The 16,662-nt window shown below is 40.1% G+C and overlaps 1 protein-coding gene across 1 annotated transcript in view; it reads left to right on the top strand.

Moving 5' to 3' along the window:
* Pias1 (protein inhibitor of activated STAT 1) overlaps window positions 1-16,662 on the top strand; it is a 101,493-nt gene that overhangs the window by 53,213 nt on the left and 31,618 nt on the right. Inside the window, exons 3-7 of the mRNA XM_021206424.1 lie at window positions 5,535-5,619; window positions 5,856-5,903; window positions 8,846-8,936; window positions 9,737-9,871; window positions 16,210-16,315. Coding sequence (XP_021062083.1) covers window positions 5,535-5,619; window positions 5,856-5,903; window positions 8,846-8,936; window positions 9,737-9,871; window positions 16,210-16,315 — 465 coding nt within the window. The remainder of the gene's footprint in view (window positions 1-5,534; window positions 5,620-5,855; window positions 5,904-8,845; window positions 8,937-9,736; window positions 9,872-16,209; window positions 16,316-16,662) is intronic.

Raw genomic sequence — 16,662 nt, 5'->3', positions numbered from 1 at the left:
ATGTGTGACTTTTTGTTTGATTTGGTTTGGTTTGGATTGAGTTTTTTTTGTTTTTGTTTTTGTTTTTTAAGATTTATTTAGTGTTATATGTAAGTATACTGTAGCTGTCTTCAAACACACCAGAAGAGGGTATCAGATCTAATTACAGATGGTTGTAAGCCACCACGTGGTTGTTAGGATTTGAACTCAGGACCCTCAAAAAAGCAGTCAGTGCTTTAATTGCTGAGCCATCTCTCCAGCCCCCTTGGTTTTTTGGTTTTTGTTTTTTTGTTTTTTTAAGGCAGGGTTTCTCTGTGTAGCCCTGGCTGTCCTGGAGCTCACTCTGTAGACCAAGCTGGCCTCAAACTCAGAGACCTGTCTGCCTCTGCCTCTCTGCCTCTCTGCCTCTGCCTCCTAAGTGCTACATATCCCTGGCTGGTCTGAGACTTACTGTGTAGACTAGGCTAGCCTAATCTTACAGAACTCTGCCTGCCTTGCCTCCTGAGTACTGGGATTAAAGGCATTGCTACCACAGCTGGCCCAATGTGGTTGTTTCTTAATCTACCCTCTTGGTGGTGTTCATTTTTCTTTTGTTTATTGCTCTTTAGTTATTTATTGTTCTTCTCTTCCTCCTATTTTCCCCACAAATACATGCTTTTTATGTCTCTTGCTCTTCCCGCCCGACCCGACCCCACCCCGGTAGTGGGATATGTGATGTGTTGCTTTGTTGGGTATTCTGAGCCTTGTCACATCATCACAGTCTATCCTTGAGAAGCATTGGCAGTGGGTGTGGCTTCCATTCCTGCCCTTCTGATCTTCATACTGTTCCTAAGCTCTGCTTCCCTGTAGCTTTGAAACTTTGCATTTTGCTGATGTTTTAGAAAATGGTGATCTATTTACAGGCACAGTGGTTCATTCTATTTCTCTGTTGTTTGCTTTTCTGGTACCCATTCTTTGTAGACATCCGGATAGTCTGGTATCATCTCTGCATACAGACTTCCTTTACTGTTTCATTAAGCATAAGGGTAGAGGTGAGTTCTTTTACCTCTTATATATTTCTGGTTGATTTGGGTTTTTGTTATGTTTGTCTTTCTGAGCTAAGAAGTCCCGGCTGACAGTTTTTGTTGTTATTTTGTGTTTGCTTATTTGCTTATTTGTTTATCCTTTAAAATGCTTACATTCTGGATATACAGGCCTAGACTTGCTGCCATCCGTGTGAACACTCCTATTGACTTGCTGACCCACCATGTCTTTCCTTGGCCTTCTTTTCATTTGATCACTTTTAAGACTTTCTTGCTGTCCTTGTGTTTGTTCAGTCCCTTGGTGACTGTTGCTCCAGCACATTCTCATCAGTCCTAATGAATATGGTTCGTTGAACACATAGTTTTTTTAAATTGTCTCCTGCTTTTCATCTCATTTTTTGTTATTTCTTAATTGATACCATTCCCAGAGTTGTTCTCTCCACTCATCAGAGATGCCAGAGCTCTCATCTACTCCTTTATCCACTGTCCAATTTCACCCAGGCCTCCTCCTAAGCTCTAGGTCTTCCTTCCTTTCCTTCCTTCCTTCCTTCCTTCCTTCCTTCCTTCCTTCCTTCCTTCCTTCCTTCCTTCCTTCCTTCCGTTTTTCTTTATGACTTACTTTTATGGAGAATCTTGTGGAAGAATTGGGGGAAGGATTGAAAAAGCAAACTCCACAGGAAGACCAATAGAGTCAACTAACCTTGACCCTTGGGGGGGCTCCCAGAGACTGAACCACCAATCAAAGAGCACACATGAGCTGAACTTAGACCCCTTCCCCCATTATATGTAGCAGATGTGCAGCTTGCGTGTTCCTCAACAACTGAAGCAGGGGCTGTTCCTGACTTGACTACCTGCCTATGGATCCTGTTCCCCTAACCAGGCTGCCTTGTTTGGTATCAGTGGGAGAGTATATGCCTAATCTGGCAGTGACTTGATGTGTGCCAAGGTGGGTTGGTACCTTGGGAGGTGGGGGCTCCCCCTTCTCAGAGGAGAAGGGGAAAAAGGGAATAGGGGGAGGAGCTGTGTGAGGGGGGCTGCAATTGGGGTATAAAGTGAATAAAATAAATGGAAAAAATTACTCATTTTAATTATGTATAGATATATTTATCTGAAAGTGGGTATATGCATATAAATGTAGGTACCTGCAGGGACAGAGGTGTCTGATGCTCTGGAGCTGGAGTCACAGACATTGTAGTTGCATGATATAGGTGCTGGGAACTAAACTTAGCTCCTCTGGAAGAACAAGTTTTAACTGCTGAGCCATCTCTATAGCCCCTAGATTTGTGTTTCTTTATAACTTTCTCTACCTAGGTAGGAAGAAGCTATAGTGAACAACGGAGGAAGGGGTTTTACCTGGAGGCAAAGCTCCTTAGAGGACTACAAGTAAGAGGATGAGCTCATACTAATCGGACTTCGGGTACCTCAGTAAATAAGAGCACAAACTATAAGCACGGGTTTGAATCCCCAGTGTTTGCAGAAAAATGCCAGGTGTGGTTAGACCTGCCTCTAACCCAGCAGAGGAGCTGGGGACAAGTGGATCCCAGGAATTTCTCAGGCCAGCCAGCCTCACTGAACTTGAGAGCAGAGCTTCAGGTTCAGTGAAAGCCATGTCCCAAGATGGAGAGCAAATGCAAAAAGACATCTAACACCAGAGCCTGGTATTCTGTCTAGATGACTGTGTCTTTGAGCCTTGTTCTGAAAAAAAAAATGAATATGGAGAAACCTAGTAATGAGGTGCTTAAGCAAAGTAAGCTCTAGGAATTAAAAGGAGCATTTTCATATCATGTTAAAAGAACAGTGGAAACTGAGCACAGACATTTCTGTCTAAAACCCCAGCACTGGAGAGACTGAAGGAAAAGGATCCAAGTTTGGGTGCAGACTGAGTCTGTCTTCCCTCCCAAAGCAACCAATGGGAAAATAGCTTTAAAAAAAAAAAAAAAAAAAAAGCATGGTGGCTCAAACCTTTAATCCCAGCACTGGAGAGGCAGAGATGAGCAGATATCCTTGAGTTCCGGATCTGGTCTACATAGTGAGTTCTAGGATAGTCAGAGCTATGTAGAAAAAAACTGCCTCAAAAAACCAAAGTTTAAAAACAAAAATGTACTTTTTACAGGTTTGTATGCTAATATAAGGATCTTATGGCTGCTGGGAATCCAACCCAAAAGTCCTGCAAGCACCACACCCACTGAAGTCCATGACCATGCTTTTTAACCATGAAATCATACAGCTCTGAATTGACTGGGAAGTGGGAGATGTGCAGATCTGAGTTCTGGCTCTTGACTTGCTACAAACAAATATAAAACCTTTACAGCATACTCCTCACTAACTGGACCTTGTAGCTTTTCTTCGTGGTGGTCAGGTGGGTTGGAGACACTAGATGGTAATTGTTAGTGTTCTTGTCATGGTCCATCTGGAGTATCAAAGAGTGACAGATGTCAGTGGGTAACATCAGAGGTTTGTTTCTCCATAAATTACCTACCACCTTAGCTATGCCTCATGGTCTGTGCTCTGGGATGGACACAGTGGGGAAGAAATGATGGAACTTAGAACAAATATGCTATGAAAGAATGTGTTATGATAGCCTTTGAAAGGTTATGATAGGTTATGAAAGTTATGAAAGGTTATGACAGCCTTTTCAGTGTCACAGACTAGAGTGTGTCAAGAGAAGTGGCTGATGGAGAAGGTGAAGGCATCCATGTTTTCTGAAACTTGAAAAATGGCTGCTCTGGATAAATGAGTGCCTTATGGTACCAGTGGATGGACTCTCTAACATTGCAGATTTTAAGCCTGTGCTTTATGGCACCACTGGGTGGAATCTCTAGCATTGCAGATTTTAAGTCATTATAGGACAGAAGTAACCATGTTGTTTTAGCCAGTATCTTGTCATTCTAAATCTGCACCCATCTGAAACTTAACAGTAGTCATATATTTGAAAATGAGTCTTTAAAAAAAAAAGAAAAGAAAAGAAAATGAGTCTAAATTTTTGCCTAGTGAATAATATGAATTTTTGTGTAGGGGAGATTATTTTAGCACTGTTGTAGAGCAGAGCCAAAGATTTAAATTGGGCCAGGCCTGCTTGGCAAACAATCCCCATACAAGATACTCTGAGAAAGAAGCTAGCTGCTAAGGTTGATGACAGAGGGCGGTATTTGCCTTCCTGCATGCTCCTTGTTTATTGGTAATTGCCAGATTGTTACTGCACTTAGAATTGCGGTAACTTTTTCTGGTTAGCAACTGTTCCTTGGTGATAGATTCTTTAAGAAGAAGCCTCTCCCCACACATGAAGCAGAAATGCAAATCTAGCCTTTAAAAGATGTTGCTTCTGCACTGAGATGTAATTTTAGACCTGTGCTCTTTTCCATTGTTGGTTGTGCAGATTTTTCGATGAGGCATGCTGCAGTTGGGGTGGTTTATGTGTTTCTTGCAAGTAGAACAAACCCAGTTAAGCAAGAGATTGAAATTAGCCAACAGTTAGCTTCTCTGCAGTCTTAGCCCACAGCCAAGAATTATATGGTGACAACTCTTAGTAATTCTTTGGTATTAAATTAGCTTGGAAAAATGCAGTTTTAATTTTTTCCCCTGAAAGACAGGACCTCATGTAGTCCAAGAAAGTCTTAAACTCAATGTATAGCTGAGACTAACCTTGCCCTTCTGAGCTGCCAGCTTCTCCCTCTTGAGTACTGAGAGTACTGATGTGTGCCACCACACCCAGTGCATGGGATACAGGACTTAACTAGGCAGCAACCTCCCAACGGAGCCACATTCCCCAGCCTGGGATTTCTTAATTTACCTATTTATTCAATAAATAGTAGTTCAGAACTTGACACTCAGACACCGTGTGTGTGTGTGTGTGTGTGTGTGTGTGCGCGCGTGCCTGTGCCTGAATGTCTCTCAGAAAGCCAATGCATTTGTTGATCTCAGCATAGTTGGGGAATCCCTTGTGCCGCAGTGATATATGCTTCTTGTCTGCTTGCTGCCTTCCTTTTCCCTCCCCCTCCATCCTTTTTTTTCTTCATTCTTGTGTTTCACTTATATGTTGATCCTTTGAGAAGTGAACTCATCCAAGACTATGAAAAACTGTATATGACGTATATAAAACATGTATGGTGCTCGAGTATGGTGGTGCACACCTATAATCACAGCATTGTGTTTGAGATTGACCTTTGCTACATAGCATCATGGCAAGACCCTTTCTCAAAATAAACAGAAGGCAGTGAAAGTTTAAAAAATAAATGCAGTTTCACCTGTGCAGATTCAAAGCAGGTACATTTGTTTCTTATAAGAGTGTGCATATAATTAGACAACTTTTGGTTGGTCTTTGCTATGTGTTCTCTAAATTTGAGTTCTGAAGTGCTATTTCTGGAATTGGGTCCCTCTGTACCTTTGTATTTGATATATCACAACTAGAAATTTGTAAATTCTCACTGCTTTTGCTGTCTGGCCTCTACAATATACAGTTAATGAGCTATGTGGTTCTGGCTGTGTCTGTACTGATGAACTTTAAGGTTATTAAAATGTAACTCTTTTCTTTAGCTTCAGACAACAGCCAGCGCTTTCGGGAGACCTGTTTTGCATTTGCCTTGACACCACAACAGGTGCAGCAGATCAGCAGCTCCATGTAAGTCACCTTCAGTCTGACCTGCAGTTTGGTGTAAGCCCAGAACCTACCCTAGTAAATGTGTTCAACTTTCAGGAGACATACTGTGCCCCGCCCCCAGCTCTTTCCCTTCCTCCCACCTCCCTCTCCCCTCACCACCATGTATGGGCACTGTTGACATTTCTGATACTTAGGAATAGAATGACATGTCTTCATGTATATATTTTAAAATGATTTTTATTCTTATTCCAATTTAGGGATATTTCTGGGACCAAATGTGACTTCACAGTGCAGGTCCAATTAAGGTACAGTGTTGACTATAATATATATTCAACTTTTAAAATAGAGTATTCCTTAAAAATTAATTTTTAAAATAATCTCCTCAACAAATGTATTGCAGATATTGAGTGAGTTACCTAGGAAGAGAAAGCAGCCTGAGAGACTCTGCTTGTTGACCATTTGGGTCTTCTCCTTAGCGGTGCTCCTGGGGTAGTCAGGAAGCTGCATCTGATAATGTCTGTAAAAACACTTGAAGTATCAGCTTTTGGGTGGTTGTGGTGGAATGGGCCTTTGAGCTAGCATAGGAGGATCTTTTTAAGTTCAGCTGTGCCTTCTCTAACAGAGGCATACAGGACAGCACTGCACAGTAGTCTGCAGTCTCACACACAAACACCAGATACTCCAGCCGGCCCCATCCTGTTTCACTTGTAATCTAATGTGCCCTAATTTAGAACCCACATGGAAGTTCTCAGAGATGTACAGAAGCATACCCACACGCAGGCTTGCAGACACCACTTGTCAAGTTTTGTTTCTAGGCTCTTTCATTGTTTCTGAGGGCATCTAAGAATTTTTTTTTTCTTTTTTCAAAAAAAAAAAAAAATAGGGTTTTTTTTAAATTTTTATTTTTATTTTTATTTTATGTGTATTGATGTTTTGCCTGCTTGTGTCTGTGTGAGAGTAACTGAAGTTACAGACAGGTGAGCTGCATGTTGCAGGCCCTGGTCTGTTGTAATGGGAGCCAGTGTTTTTAACCACTGAGCTAACTGTCCAGCTCAGTAAAGGTTAGTCAGTAGGATGAGAAGCTACAATTTTTGTAGAAATCCTTGATTTCTCTGAAAGATTGTTTATTTAATTTAAAAATTAATGTTTTGTGAGTTTTGTTTTGGCTTTGGTTTTTCGAGACGGGGTTTCTTTGTGTAGCCCTGGCTGTCCTGGAACTCACTTTGTAGTCCAGGCTGGCCTCGAACGCAGAAATCCTCCTGCCTCTGCCTCCCGAGTGCTGGGATTAAAGGCATGCGCCACCACACCCGGCATGAGTTTTAAAAATAGTGTTCTATTTTCTGCAAAAGTAGCACCACGCTGTGATTCCTCAACATCTTTGGTCCTTCAGTAGTGAAGTAACCCCTTGGCTCTTTTGACTGACTTCTTGAAGGTGAGGTTTTGGCCCTGAGATCATGTTTTCAGTATATTCTACTGAGAACCAGCAAGATGTTTCAGGGGCCGTAACAAAACTACTGTATGCTGTATCTTCCTCTCAGATTTGTACTGCATGTGAGCCTATGTGCAACTCTGGAAAGATCTTTGATACAGACGCTTTAATTGTTTTGACTCAGGTTTTTAAAAGTTTAATAAACTATGAAACCCTTTTGAAAGTTCATGAGACCTCCTCAATCCTAGACAAAAAAACTACAGGCAACTAAGGAATCTTGAGAACAAGAAAAATGGTCTCCAGGGAAGAGCACACAGTTATCCAATACCAAGTGTGCATACACACGTATGCACAGTTAGTTATCCAATACAAACTGATCGGCCTCGAAGACGTATGCATACAAGGAACATTATATGGATTGAGCATGTTGTATTTATATATTTAGAAACACACATACAATTGAAGAGAGAGGGGGCTCATATATTTAAAAGAGAGTAAGGAAAAGGGGGTACCTAGGAGGGATTGGCAGGAGGAAAGGGGAAACATGATGTCATAATTTCATAAAATTAGGAGTTGAAAAAAATCAGTTTTAAACACCTAATAATATCTGAGGAAGTTACTCTTCCTCAGAAGATAGTTAAATAAACTCTAAAATCATTATGAACACTAACTAGTACAGGTTGGTAGTCATAGCTTCTTATCCAGATCCTTGCTGGAGTTATTTACTGTTGACCTTAAGCAACTTAGCTGAGGCATAAGGAACAAGGAGGCAAACTCGAACCCCTTGTTGTAAATCCATATATAACCTTTTTGGTTGTTCGGTCAAGAGAGGGTGTTGCTGCACAGCCCTGGCTGGCCTGGAACTCACAGAGCTCCCCCTGCTTCTGCTCTCTTGGTGCGTGATTGAAGGTGTGGCCACTAAACCCAGCCACATATAACTTTGGACTGTCCCCCAAACCTAACTATGAATGGTTGACTTACTGATAACCTAGACAGCCAATTAGCACATGTTGAATATGTGATACATTTGATGAAAATGAACAAGAACCACATGAGGACATTTAACTGTGACTGTTTATAGTTTTGAAGGACTGCTCGAAGAAGTGCCTGAATCTGAGCAGTGGGGAGTGGACAGTCACTGCACTGCAGTCCCTGCTTTAGAGACAGGGTGAGGGTTTGAAGTCCTTGTTCTCACTCTATTCACTCTTACAGACACTGAAAAATAAAGTGTTATTCTTAATTCCTTATTACTTCCTGTCCCCAGCACATACTCAAGGTCTGTCTGATTGCACAGAAACAGGAAGGAAGCATCTGTAAAATCCCCCCGCAAGCGTGTGTGGACCACAGTTTTGCGCAGTTGTCACTTAAGATCTCAGCTTTGTGTTTCTTTTTCTGTGACTGGGAATGGCACCAGGTGTGGTTGGTCTGTGTGCATGGAGTTTAATGGACTTCTAAGTAGTAGATTTATACATATTTTTTGGTAACATAGAGTACTATTATCTACACATATTTTATGCATTTATAAGATATCTAAATTCTTAATGTTTTTCAACATCTAGACTGTTTTTTCTTCCAGTCTGTTTAAGTTATCACAAATTTATGCACATGTGTGCACCAATATATACATACACACACAACTGTGCAATTCAGACCTCTGTTCAATGGTCAACTTTGTTTTAAAAGCCTGTTTGCCTATGTTTATTCCTCATGTAAAATATACTTTTTTTATTGTTCTTTTTCTGTTTTAAAATTATCTATCAAGTTAAAATGTTAGAGGTTATCTTTTAATAAAAAATAAACTCAATCTTTGCCATTTAGGTTTTGTTTATCAGAAACCAGTTGTCCACAAGAAGATCACTTCCCACCCAACCTTTGTGTAAAAGTGAATACAAAACCTTGCAGCCTTCCAGTAAGTTCTAAAAGCAATTTCTGAATTAACATTTCCTATGTGACTATTACATAAGTCATCTTAGATGTTTTTAATTATCATTTTGGGGACTAAGGATGCTTGGTCAATGATAGAATGCTTGCTTAGTATTGAAAAGATGCTGAATTCAGCTCCAATACCACAAGGAGACATTTTCTATGTGTGTCTGTATGTCATTATATGTGACTGGGTGAGGCTCGCTGACATAGGTTAGCAGTGTTGATATGGAGAGAAAATTGTAGTATGTTGAGTTAGCCATAGTAGCATCTGTGTTACACTTTGTTTGGGGGATGAATATCATCAGTGTCTAGAAGCTAAACTCCTGTGACTGCCTGTGGGAGAGCAGGGTTGGAGACACTGCCCTGCCTTATATGGGGTGGGGTGGGAGCTGTGTTTGTTCCCCTCAGAAAGGATTCTTCTATACCTCTTTAAGACATTATGAAATCACTCTGATTCTTAAATTAAGAGAGTTTGAATTTCTATCACTGGGAGAGGGGATTTTCGGAGGGAAAACTAGGAAAGGGGATAACATTTGAAATGTAAATAAAGAAAATATCTAATTTTTAAAAAGGCATTCTATCACTGTTTTTTTTCTCCATCTTAAACAAGGCTGATAAGTTGTTTGGAGAGATTAGGTGACTAAGTGTTTGCTTCCTTACTTTTTAATGATAGCATTTGTATTTTCTAGCCTGGACTTTGTAAGTTGTTTTGTTTTGTTTTATTTTGTTTAAGAAATGGGAACAATTGTGGAATAGCAGAACTTAATTTTATTTTTTCCTTAGGGTTACCTTCCACCTACTAAAAACGGTGTGGAACCAAAGCGACCTAGCCGACCAATTAATATCACCTCACTTGTCCGATTGTCCACGACAGTACCAAATACCATTGTTGTTTCTTGGACTGCAGAAATTGGAAGAGTAAGTAAGCTTTTGTTTGTAGCTATTTTCCTGTCATAAAGAAGGGTTAATCACTATGGCTTGCCTGAGCTTATATGTGACTTATACTGTAAATGAGTTGAAAAGGATTTTTGTCCCACGGTGAATCTTTAGGCTATTCCTATTGAATCGTGTAGTATCATAAACTTCTTCCTATGTCATTATATATTCTTTTGCAGCTTTTTAAATGACTATATCATATGGTGATAAGAATATACCACTATTTAGCCTGTTCTCTGATGTTGAGTATAGTTTTGAATACTGTCCTGGCAGCTGTAGCTTTGCATAGATGAATGATGATTTCCTTACAGTAAATTCTCAGAAGTAGAGTTTTTGAGCCAAAGAGCAAGAAGGATTTTGAGAAATTTTGTGTGCATTGACAGATGGCTTTCCCCAAAGATGTACAAATGTGTTCTCTGATTTATAGTATTTATTTGCATGTGAACACTATTATCTTTTAAAAATCCTTCAGCATTAAGTAAATGTTAGCATGTGGTACCCCTTTTGTTTTTGAGAAGAGTAGGCATATTTGTTGTTTATAACTATTTACATTTTAAATTTGTGTTCCTTTTTCTTTTGTTCTTCTCTTAGTTTTCTTTCTAGGCTTAATCTATTGAGAATTCACCCTTTGTTAAATCTTACAAATATTTGTCTACAGTTTGTGAGCTTTTTATAAATGTGATTACTTATATGTAGATTTAAATTTTTATAGAACCAGCTTTTTGCTTTGTAGTCTTTTCCTGCTTCCCACTGTTGGTAATAGTAGGCCACTAGACTAAGGAGAACGCTCCTTGTTTACCTTTCAATATTTAGTGCATCTTGAATTCATGTTGTATGAGAATACTTTTTCACTTGTTAGTGAACCCAGTTCTAATATCACTAAGTAAATGGTAGTTATTGTTACATACTTTTTTATATTCTGCTCCTGTTTATGAGCTTTCTCTATAGTTTCTTAATCTAGCATTCATTTTCTAGGATAATCTTTTAAATTTTTGTTTAAAAATTATTGTAGTTTTTTTTTTTATAGATTTATTTATTTATTATATGTAAGTACACTGTAGCTGTCTTCAGACACTCCAGAAGAGGGCATAGATCTTGTTACGGATGGTTATGAGCCACCATGTGGTTGCTGGGATTTGAACTCCGGACCTTCGGAAGAGCAGTCGGGTGCTCTTACCCACTGAGCCATCTCACCAGCCCAATTATTGTAGTGTTTTAGTGCTAACCCTCCTATCTATAAATTAATATATATCAACTATGGTTATATACTGCATAATGCTATTGTAGGGAGAACAAATTTTTGTTTTCCCAGGACCTGAGATCTGGAGGCTTCATATATACACACAAAGAAATGTCCATCTGTTTAAGGCTATAAGTTAGAAGTGGCTGGTGATCTTAGTGTAGTCAAGTACTTGAAAGAGGAGAGAGGTCAATGTAGGGATTCACCAAGGAAGCGGTGACTGAGAGGAAAACTGGGAGAAAGATAGGGAAATGCTTAGAGGAAATACAGCATCCCAGAGTCAGGAATCCTTGTCTTTCCCAAGCAACTAAAAGGGCTTCACTGTGACCTAAGTGTAGTAAGTGAAAATAGCATCAGGGACCTTTCTGGAGAGTAAGACATGCCTCAACCATGAAAGGCTTTGTAGGAAATGGTCAAAGGTAAGCATTTTCTCTTTATAAGCAGAAAGTTTACATGTTTCCATTTAGAGCAAGGTCACTCCTTAGAGTGGTTAAGTAGTTGGGATAGTTGCCAAAATCATACAGTAGTCACCTGTTCAGAACCAATTATTACAGAAACATTAATAGGATCATTAGAGGTTAGGAACAACACCCATTGTCAATGTCTTGCCTCCACATGCACATACAAATGAACTTACAGATACATATAACTGTTTGAATGGAGAGCACACAAGTGACATTAGCAAGAAGTGTTCAGTTGTGATGGACTGGAGGTAAGCTAGAGGGCTGTCACTCAGAAGCCGAGATGAAGGAATGCCTGTGAGATTGGTGGTTCTTTGTTTTAAAGGGAGAATGTGTAATGTGCCTGGATAGTGGCAGGACTCATCTAGAGGAAGGAGGGTAGTCAGTAGTTAATTGCATCCTTGAAGGAGTGTATAGTAGCTAGGATGGACAGCTTCCTCAGTAGGACAGTAAAATGATTGGAGGGACTAGATAGATAGATAAGTTCTGATTTTGTAATTTCTCTCACATCTGTCAGGTAGGAACTGAGATGAACTAAGAGAGAAGTTACAGAGAAGGACTTGGAGACAAGTGGTGAAGGTATTAGCATGAGACACGGTAAATCTTCCCTTCACATTATTTCGCCACATATGAACTGTGGAATTTAACCACACACCTTCCTCACTTTGCCTCTAAGTCTGTCTCAGACTCAGTAGGATTTCTTTAGAGTCACAGATGAGTAGGGCAACTGGAGGATTTTAATAGTAATCTGTAGTGCTATCAGTCCCAGGAGCCATAGTTGTCTATGTGCTCAGATTCTCCTCCATGCTGCTCAGTAAGTGCATAGGTGGGATAGTTGTCTGTGAGTCCTGCATCCGTAATTCCTACGTTGCTTTTATTATTGTTGTTTCCAGTGTATCTTTTGTTCTTTTACATTTTCTAAGGTTATTTATTGTTGACTTCTTCAGAAGCTACTGGTTTGTGGATATACTACTATTATAGTATTAAGTATTAGAATGACACTGTGTGTGTGTGTGTGCAGGAACATGTGAATATGTGCACAAACAAGCCAGAAGAGGGCATCAGCATCCGCTTCTGTCACTCTTTGAGGTGCCTCTGAGGCAAGGTATCCTGACCTAGCCTAGAAGCAGCAAGTCCTCAGCAATCCTTCTGTCTCCACCGCTAGTTACAAACCTTTGTAAGAAAACTCTACCTATACCCTGGCTCTCAAGTGCTCATCACCTCTGAGTCCCACCATGAGGGTTTTGGGTTTGTTTGCTTGGGCATTTTGTTTTTAAGCTGGATCTCATTATGTAGTTTTAGCTGGCCTGCTCATGTAGACCAGGCTACGTAGAACTCACAGAAATCCAGCTGTCTCTGCTTCCTGAATACTGAGATTAAAAGCATGTACCATCATACTCAGCCCCGCTATTAGTTTAGAACTTAATTACATTAATGATATATTTATAAGATTTCTCTTTTATGAAATTTCTTTATTAGAAATGGATTTTGAGAGCTAGGAATGTAATTCAGTTCAAAAATTTCCTTACCTACCACACAAGAAACTCATCTCACACCCCACCCCATCCCGGGATTCCATAAACTGGGCATGGTGACACATGTCTATTCTCCCAGGAGTCAGAAGGTAGGAGTACAAAGATCAGAAATGCAATGTCATCTTTGCATTTCTGCAATAAAAAACATAACAAAAGGTGCTTTGTTTTTTGGTTGGTTGGTATGTGGGGTGTGTATATGTGTAATATCTTACCAAGGAAGTAGTAGGGAGAAGAGGGGAGGGGGACTATAATGATTTTTATATAGCACTAGAGGGAAAGGGGACACCTCTCCCACTGGGAGTCTTCCGGACAACAGAGATGAAAGGTCTGTAGCCTAAATGCCTGTTTTGGTTTTAGTTTTGGAGATGGTTTTTCTGTGTAGTGCTGGGATTAAAGGCAAGTGCCACCACTGCCTGGCTTAGCGGCCTTTTTTAAAACGTAAAAAGAGGGGGCAGCTAGACAGATGCCTCAGCAGTGAAGAGCATTGACTGCTTTTCCAGAGGTGCTGAGTTCAATTCCTAGCAACCACATCATGACTCACAGCCATCTATAACAGGATCTGATGCCCTCTTCTGGCATGTAGGTATAATGCAGATAAAGCACTCATATACATAGATTTTAAATAAATCTTTAAAAGGTAGAAATGAAATTATTTTTGTAAATCTCAGATGACTATAATTACATTATTTTAAAATCACTAGTTTAATTCAGCTTGTGAGGATACTCTGAAGAGTTTGTGCAGAATGTCTCACTCTATTATAGATAGATATTTTATCACCTGGCCTGGTGGTGCAGGGGTATGAATTCTAGCTACTTAGGAGGTTGAAGCAAGAGAATCTCAAAATTAAAACCAGCCCAATCAGTTCTAGGCTGGCCTACATAACTTAGTGAGATTCTGCCTAAAAGTACAAAGTAAAAACAAGGCTGTAGTTAGAAGGGTTGCCTAACTCACAGAGAGAAGCCTTGTGAAAGGAGGTTTGACCTCTGGGAGGAGGGGGTGAAAAGGAGGAAGAGGTATGTCTCTTCAAAGAAAATAAGTAGACTCCACAAAGTTCTTGAAGGAGAGAAGCATATTGTACTTCTTGTTCTACTCTGTGGCATTGTATTTAACATTTATTAAACTTTCACTGTGGATGGTGGAATTACTTGGACACTACTGTAAAAGGTGGACAGAGGACATTGTTTGGGTTATGGAGTAAGTATCTTACAGACTTAAACAATTTTACAAACGTTGCAAAAGTACAGACAAAATGAACAATTAGAGATGACATACAAATAGTTGGGGCCTAGGTGGTACCTTAGAGCCGGCTGGCAGACACACTGACTAGCTGCTGTTGGTTTGGCGTCTTTGTGTGCAGTGTCTCCTGTGACATTGGTACGCGTGGGACTTCACTCCTAGCACTCCTGCAGCTTCTGGTTTCCTCTCTGGTTACCACTAGAGCACATATACTGTTTCACTGAACTCGGTTTTGGGAGTTGTTTGTTTGTTTGTTTGTTTTTATCTCATAAATGCTAATAGAAAGTCCTGGGCATAATTCCAAGGTTGAAGATTGAAGCTGTCAGTCCAGAATCTCACAGTGTTGATTAGCATCTCTCCAGTTTCTCTTGGTGAACAAGGTTAGGGTCTCTTCTAAAAAAACTCTTTACTTCTGTATTAGATTAGTAAGTTGTGTGCTTTAAATGAAGGGACATTGTAAACTTGTCCCTCCATTTACAATACTGTGCAATGTGCTCTAATGAAAGTAAGTTTGCTGTTTGCGACTCAGTTTGTTTCCCCACCCAGAAAATACATGAGAACTTGACAGGAGATGTAGCTGTTCAGGGGTGCTGAAGGGTGTACCCCTTTGTTACTAAGAGCAGACATGTACTTAAAGACCTAGAACCAGTGCTGGGAAAATAGCTCCATGGCACAGTGCCTTCTTAGTGGATAAGGCCCTTGCTTCAGTTCCTAACTCTGCAGGGTGGGTGGGTGGGTGGGTGGGTGGATGGATGGATGGATGGATGGATGGATGGATGGATGGATGGATGGATGGATTGGAATATTCATGGGGCTAGGCTAGGATGTTCTAATAAATTCTGATGTATCGAAGACTTAGTGGAGCTTCATAGCCCTTGCTCATTCAGCACTGCCTTCTGGTGTTCTTCCCTTTTCCTCTTGGTTTCTACTGCCTGGGCCATCCCAGCAGTCACATGATCATAAGCATAGTGTCTAATCTGTGCCTCAGTTTCATCAGCCCTTTAAAATAGAGCAGTATCTGTTTCTCCCTCCAGATCATAGACAAAGTTCTCACTTCTTTTCAAGCATCTTGATCTGCTTAATCCCATCACATCCTAACCAAAAGATCCTTCAGACCTTCCCCTCTCCTCCCTCATAGTCTTGGCCTTTTTTCTCTTCCTCTTTCCCAGCCATGCACACTTCACTCATCTTGGCTTGCTAGCTTCTCACAACACCTTCTCAGGGAGTCCTTGCAGGCATTGGGTGTCCTGCTCGTCTTCAAACAGCGCTTCTCTGTGCAGCCTTCTTTACTGTTCCACTGCTTGACCTCTGCATGGCCTGAGTCAAGTGTCTTTAAGATCTAGGAAGATGCAGGCATAGTGAGGCACTAAGTACATAGACTGGAAGCCCACTCCATGGTGATGTTTAATAGCTACTACTTTTTAGAGTGTGTGTTACCTATTGAATATAGTTTATGATACCTTCAACATCTTAAGGACCCTGGTTTATATTTAGTTTTAATAGTGTTCTTTGCTGTTAGATAGAGCCTTAAATCTATTACCTTCAAGTACTTGGTAGAGTAAAGTGAAAGCACTGGATTGGCATCCTCAGCTTGACACTATAGAGTGCCACAAGTTAGAGTAGTTTCTTTACCTTTCTACCTTAGACTTCTCGGCCACATACACAGACTTAGTTTCTAACTACCTCAGCAGCCTATAAATCAGGATTCACTGAAATACCTAGGACAGTGCTTGACACACAGTAGGTGCTACAAGAAGTGTTAGTTTTCCTTCCCTGTTGCTGTGGGTTAAATAGATATGCTGTTTACTTAAATATGTGATCGGTTTTCTACATCTTTTTTTTTCCAGACCTATTCCATGGCAGTATATCTTGTAAAACAGTTGTCCTCAACAGTTCTTCTTCAGAGGTTACGAGCAAAGGGAATAAGGAATCCGGATCATTCTAGAGCTTTAAGTACGTATGATAAACTTAATTCATATATGTAGCTAAACTATCTTGTTAAGGTTAGAGTAGTGGTTTTCTCTTTTGGGTTTTGTTTTGTTTACCAGAGCCTGTTGTTATAGAGGATTACAAACTCCAAGAACCTAGTATTGTGAGCTTGTAAATTAAGATCTAAGGGCAGTTTTAATGTCTTTGCCATGAACTATATTTAATGATCTGTGTTTTACAGATCTTAATATTTACTTTGTAAGGTTACTTCTTGAACACAGTATTTTTTTTACAGCCTCATAAAACCGATGTTTAAGGAATTTTAGGAGATGGAAAGGAAATCTTGGCATGAATTCCAAGAACTTTATTTC

The sequence above is a fragment of the Mus pahari genome, chromosome 10 (assembly GCF_900095145.1).
Source record: "Mus pahari chromosome 10, PAHARI_EIJ_v1.1, whole genome shotgun sequence".
Lineage (NCBI taxonomy): Eukaryota > Metazoa > Chordata > Mammalia > Rodentia > Muridae > Mus > Mus pahari.
Note: the sequence above shows the minus strand (reverse complement) of the source record. Positions and strands in the feature narration are given on the sequence as shown.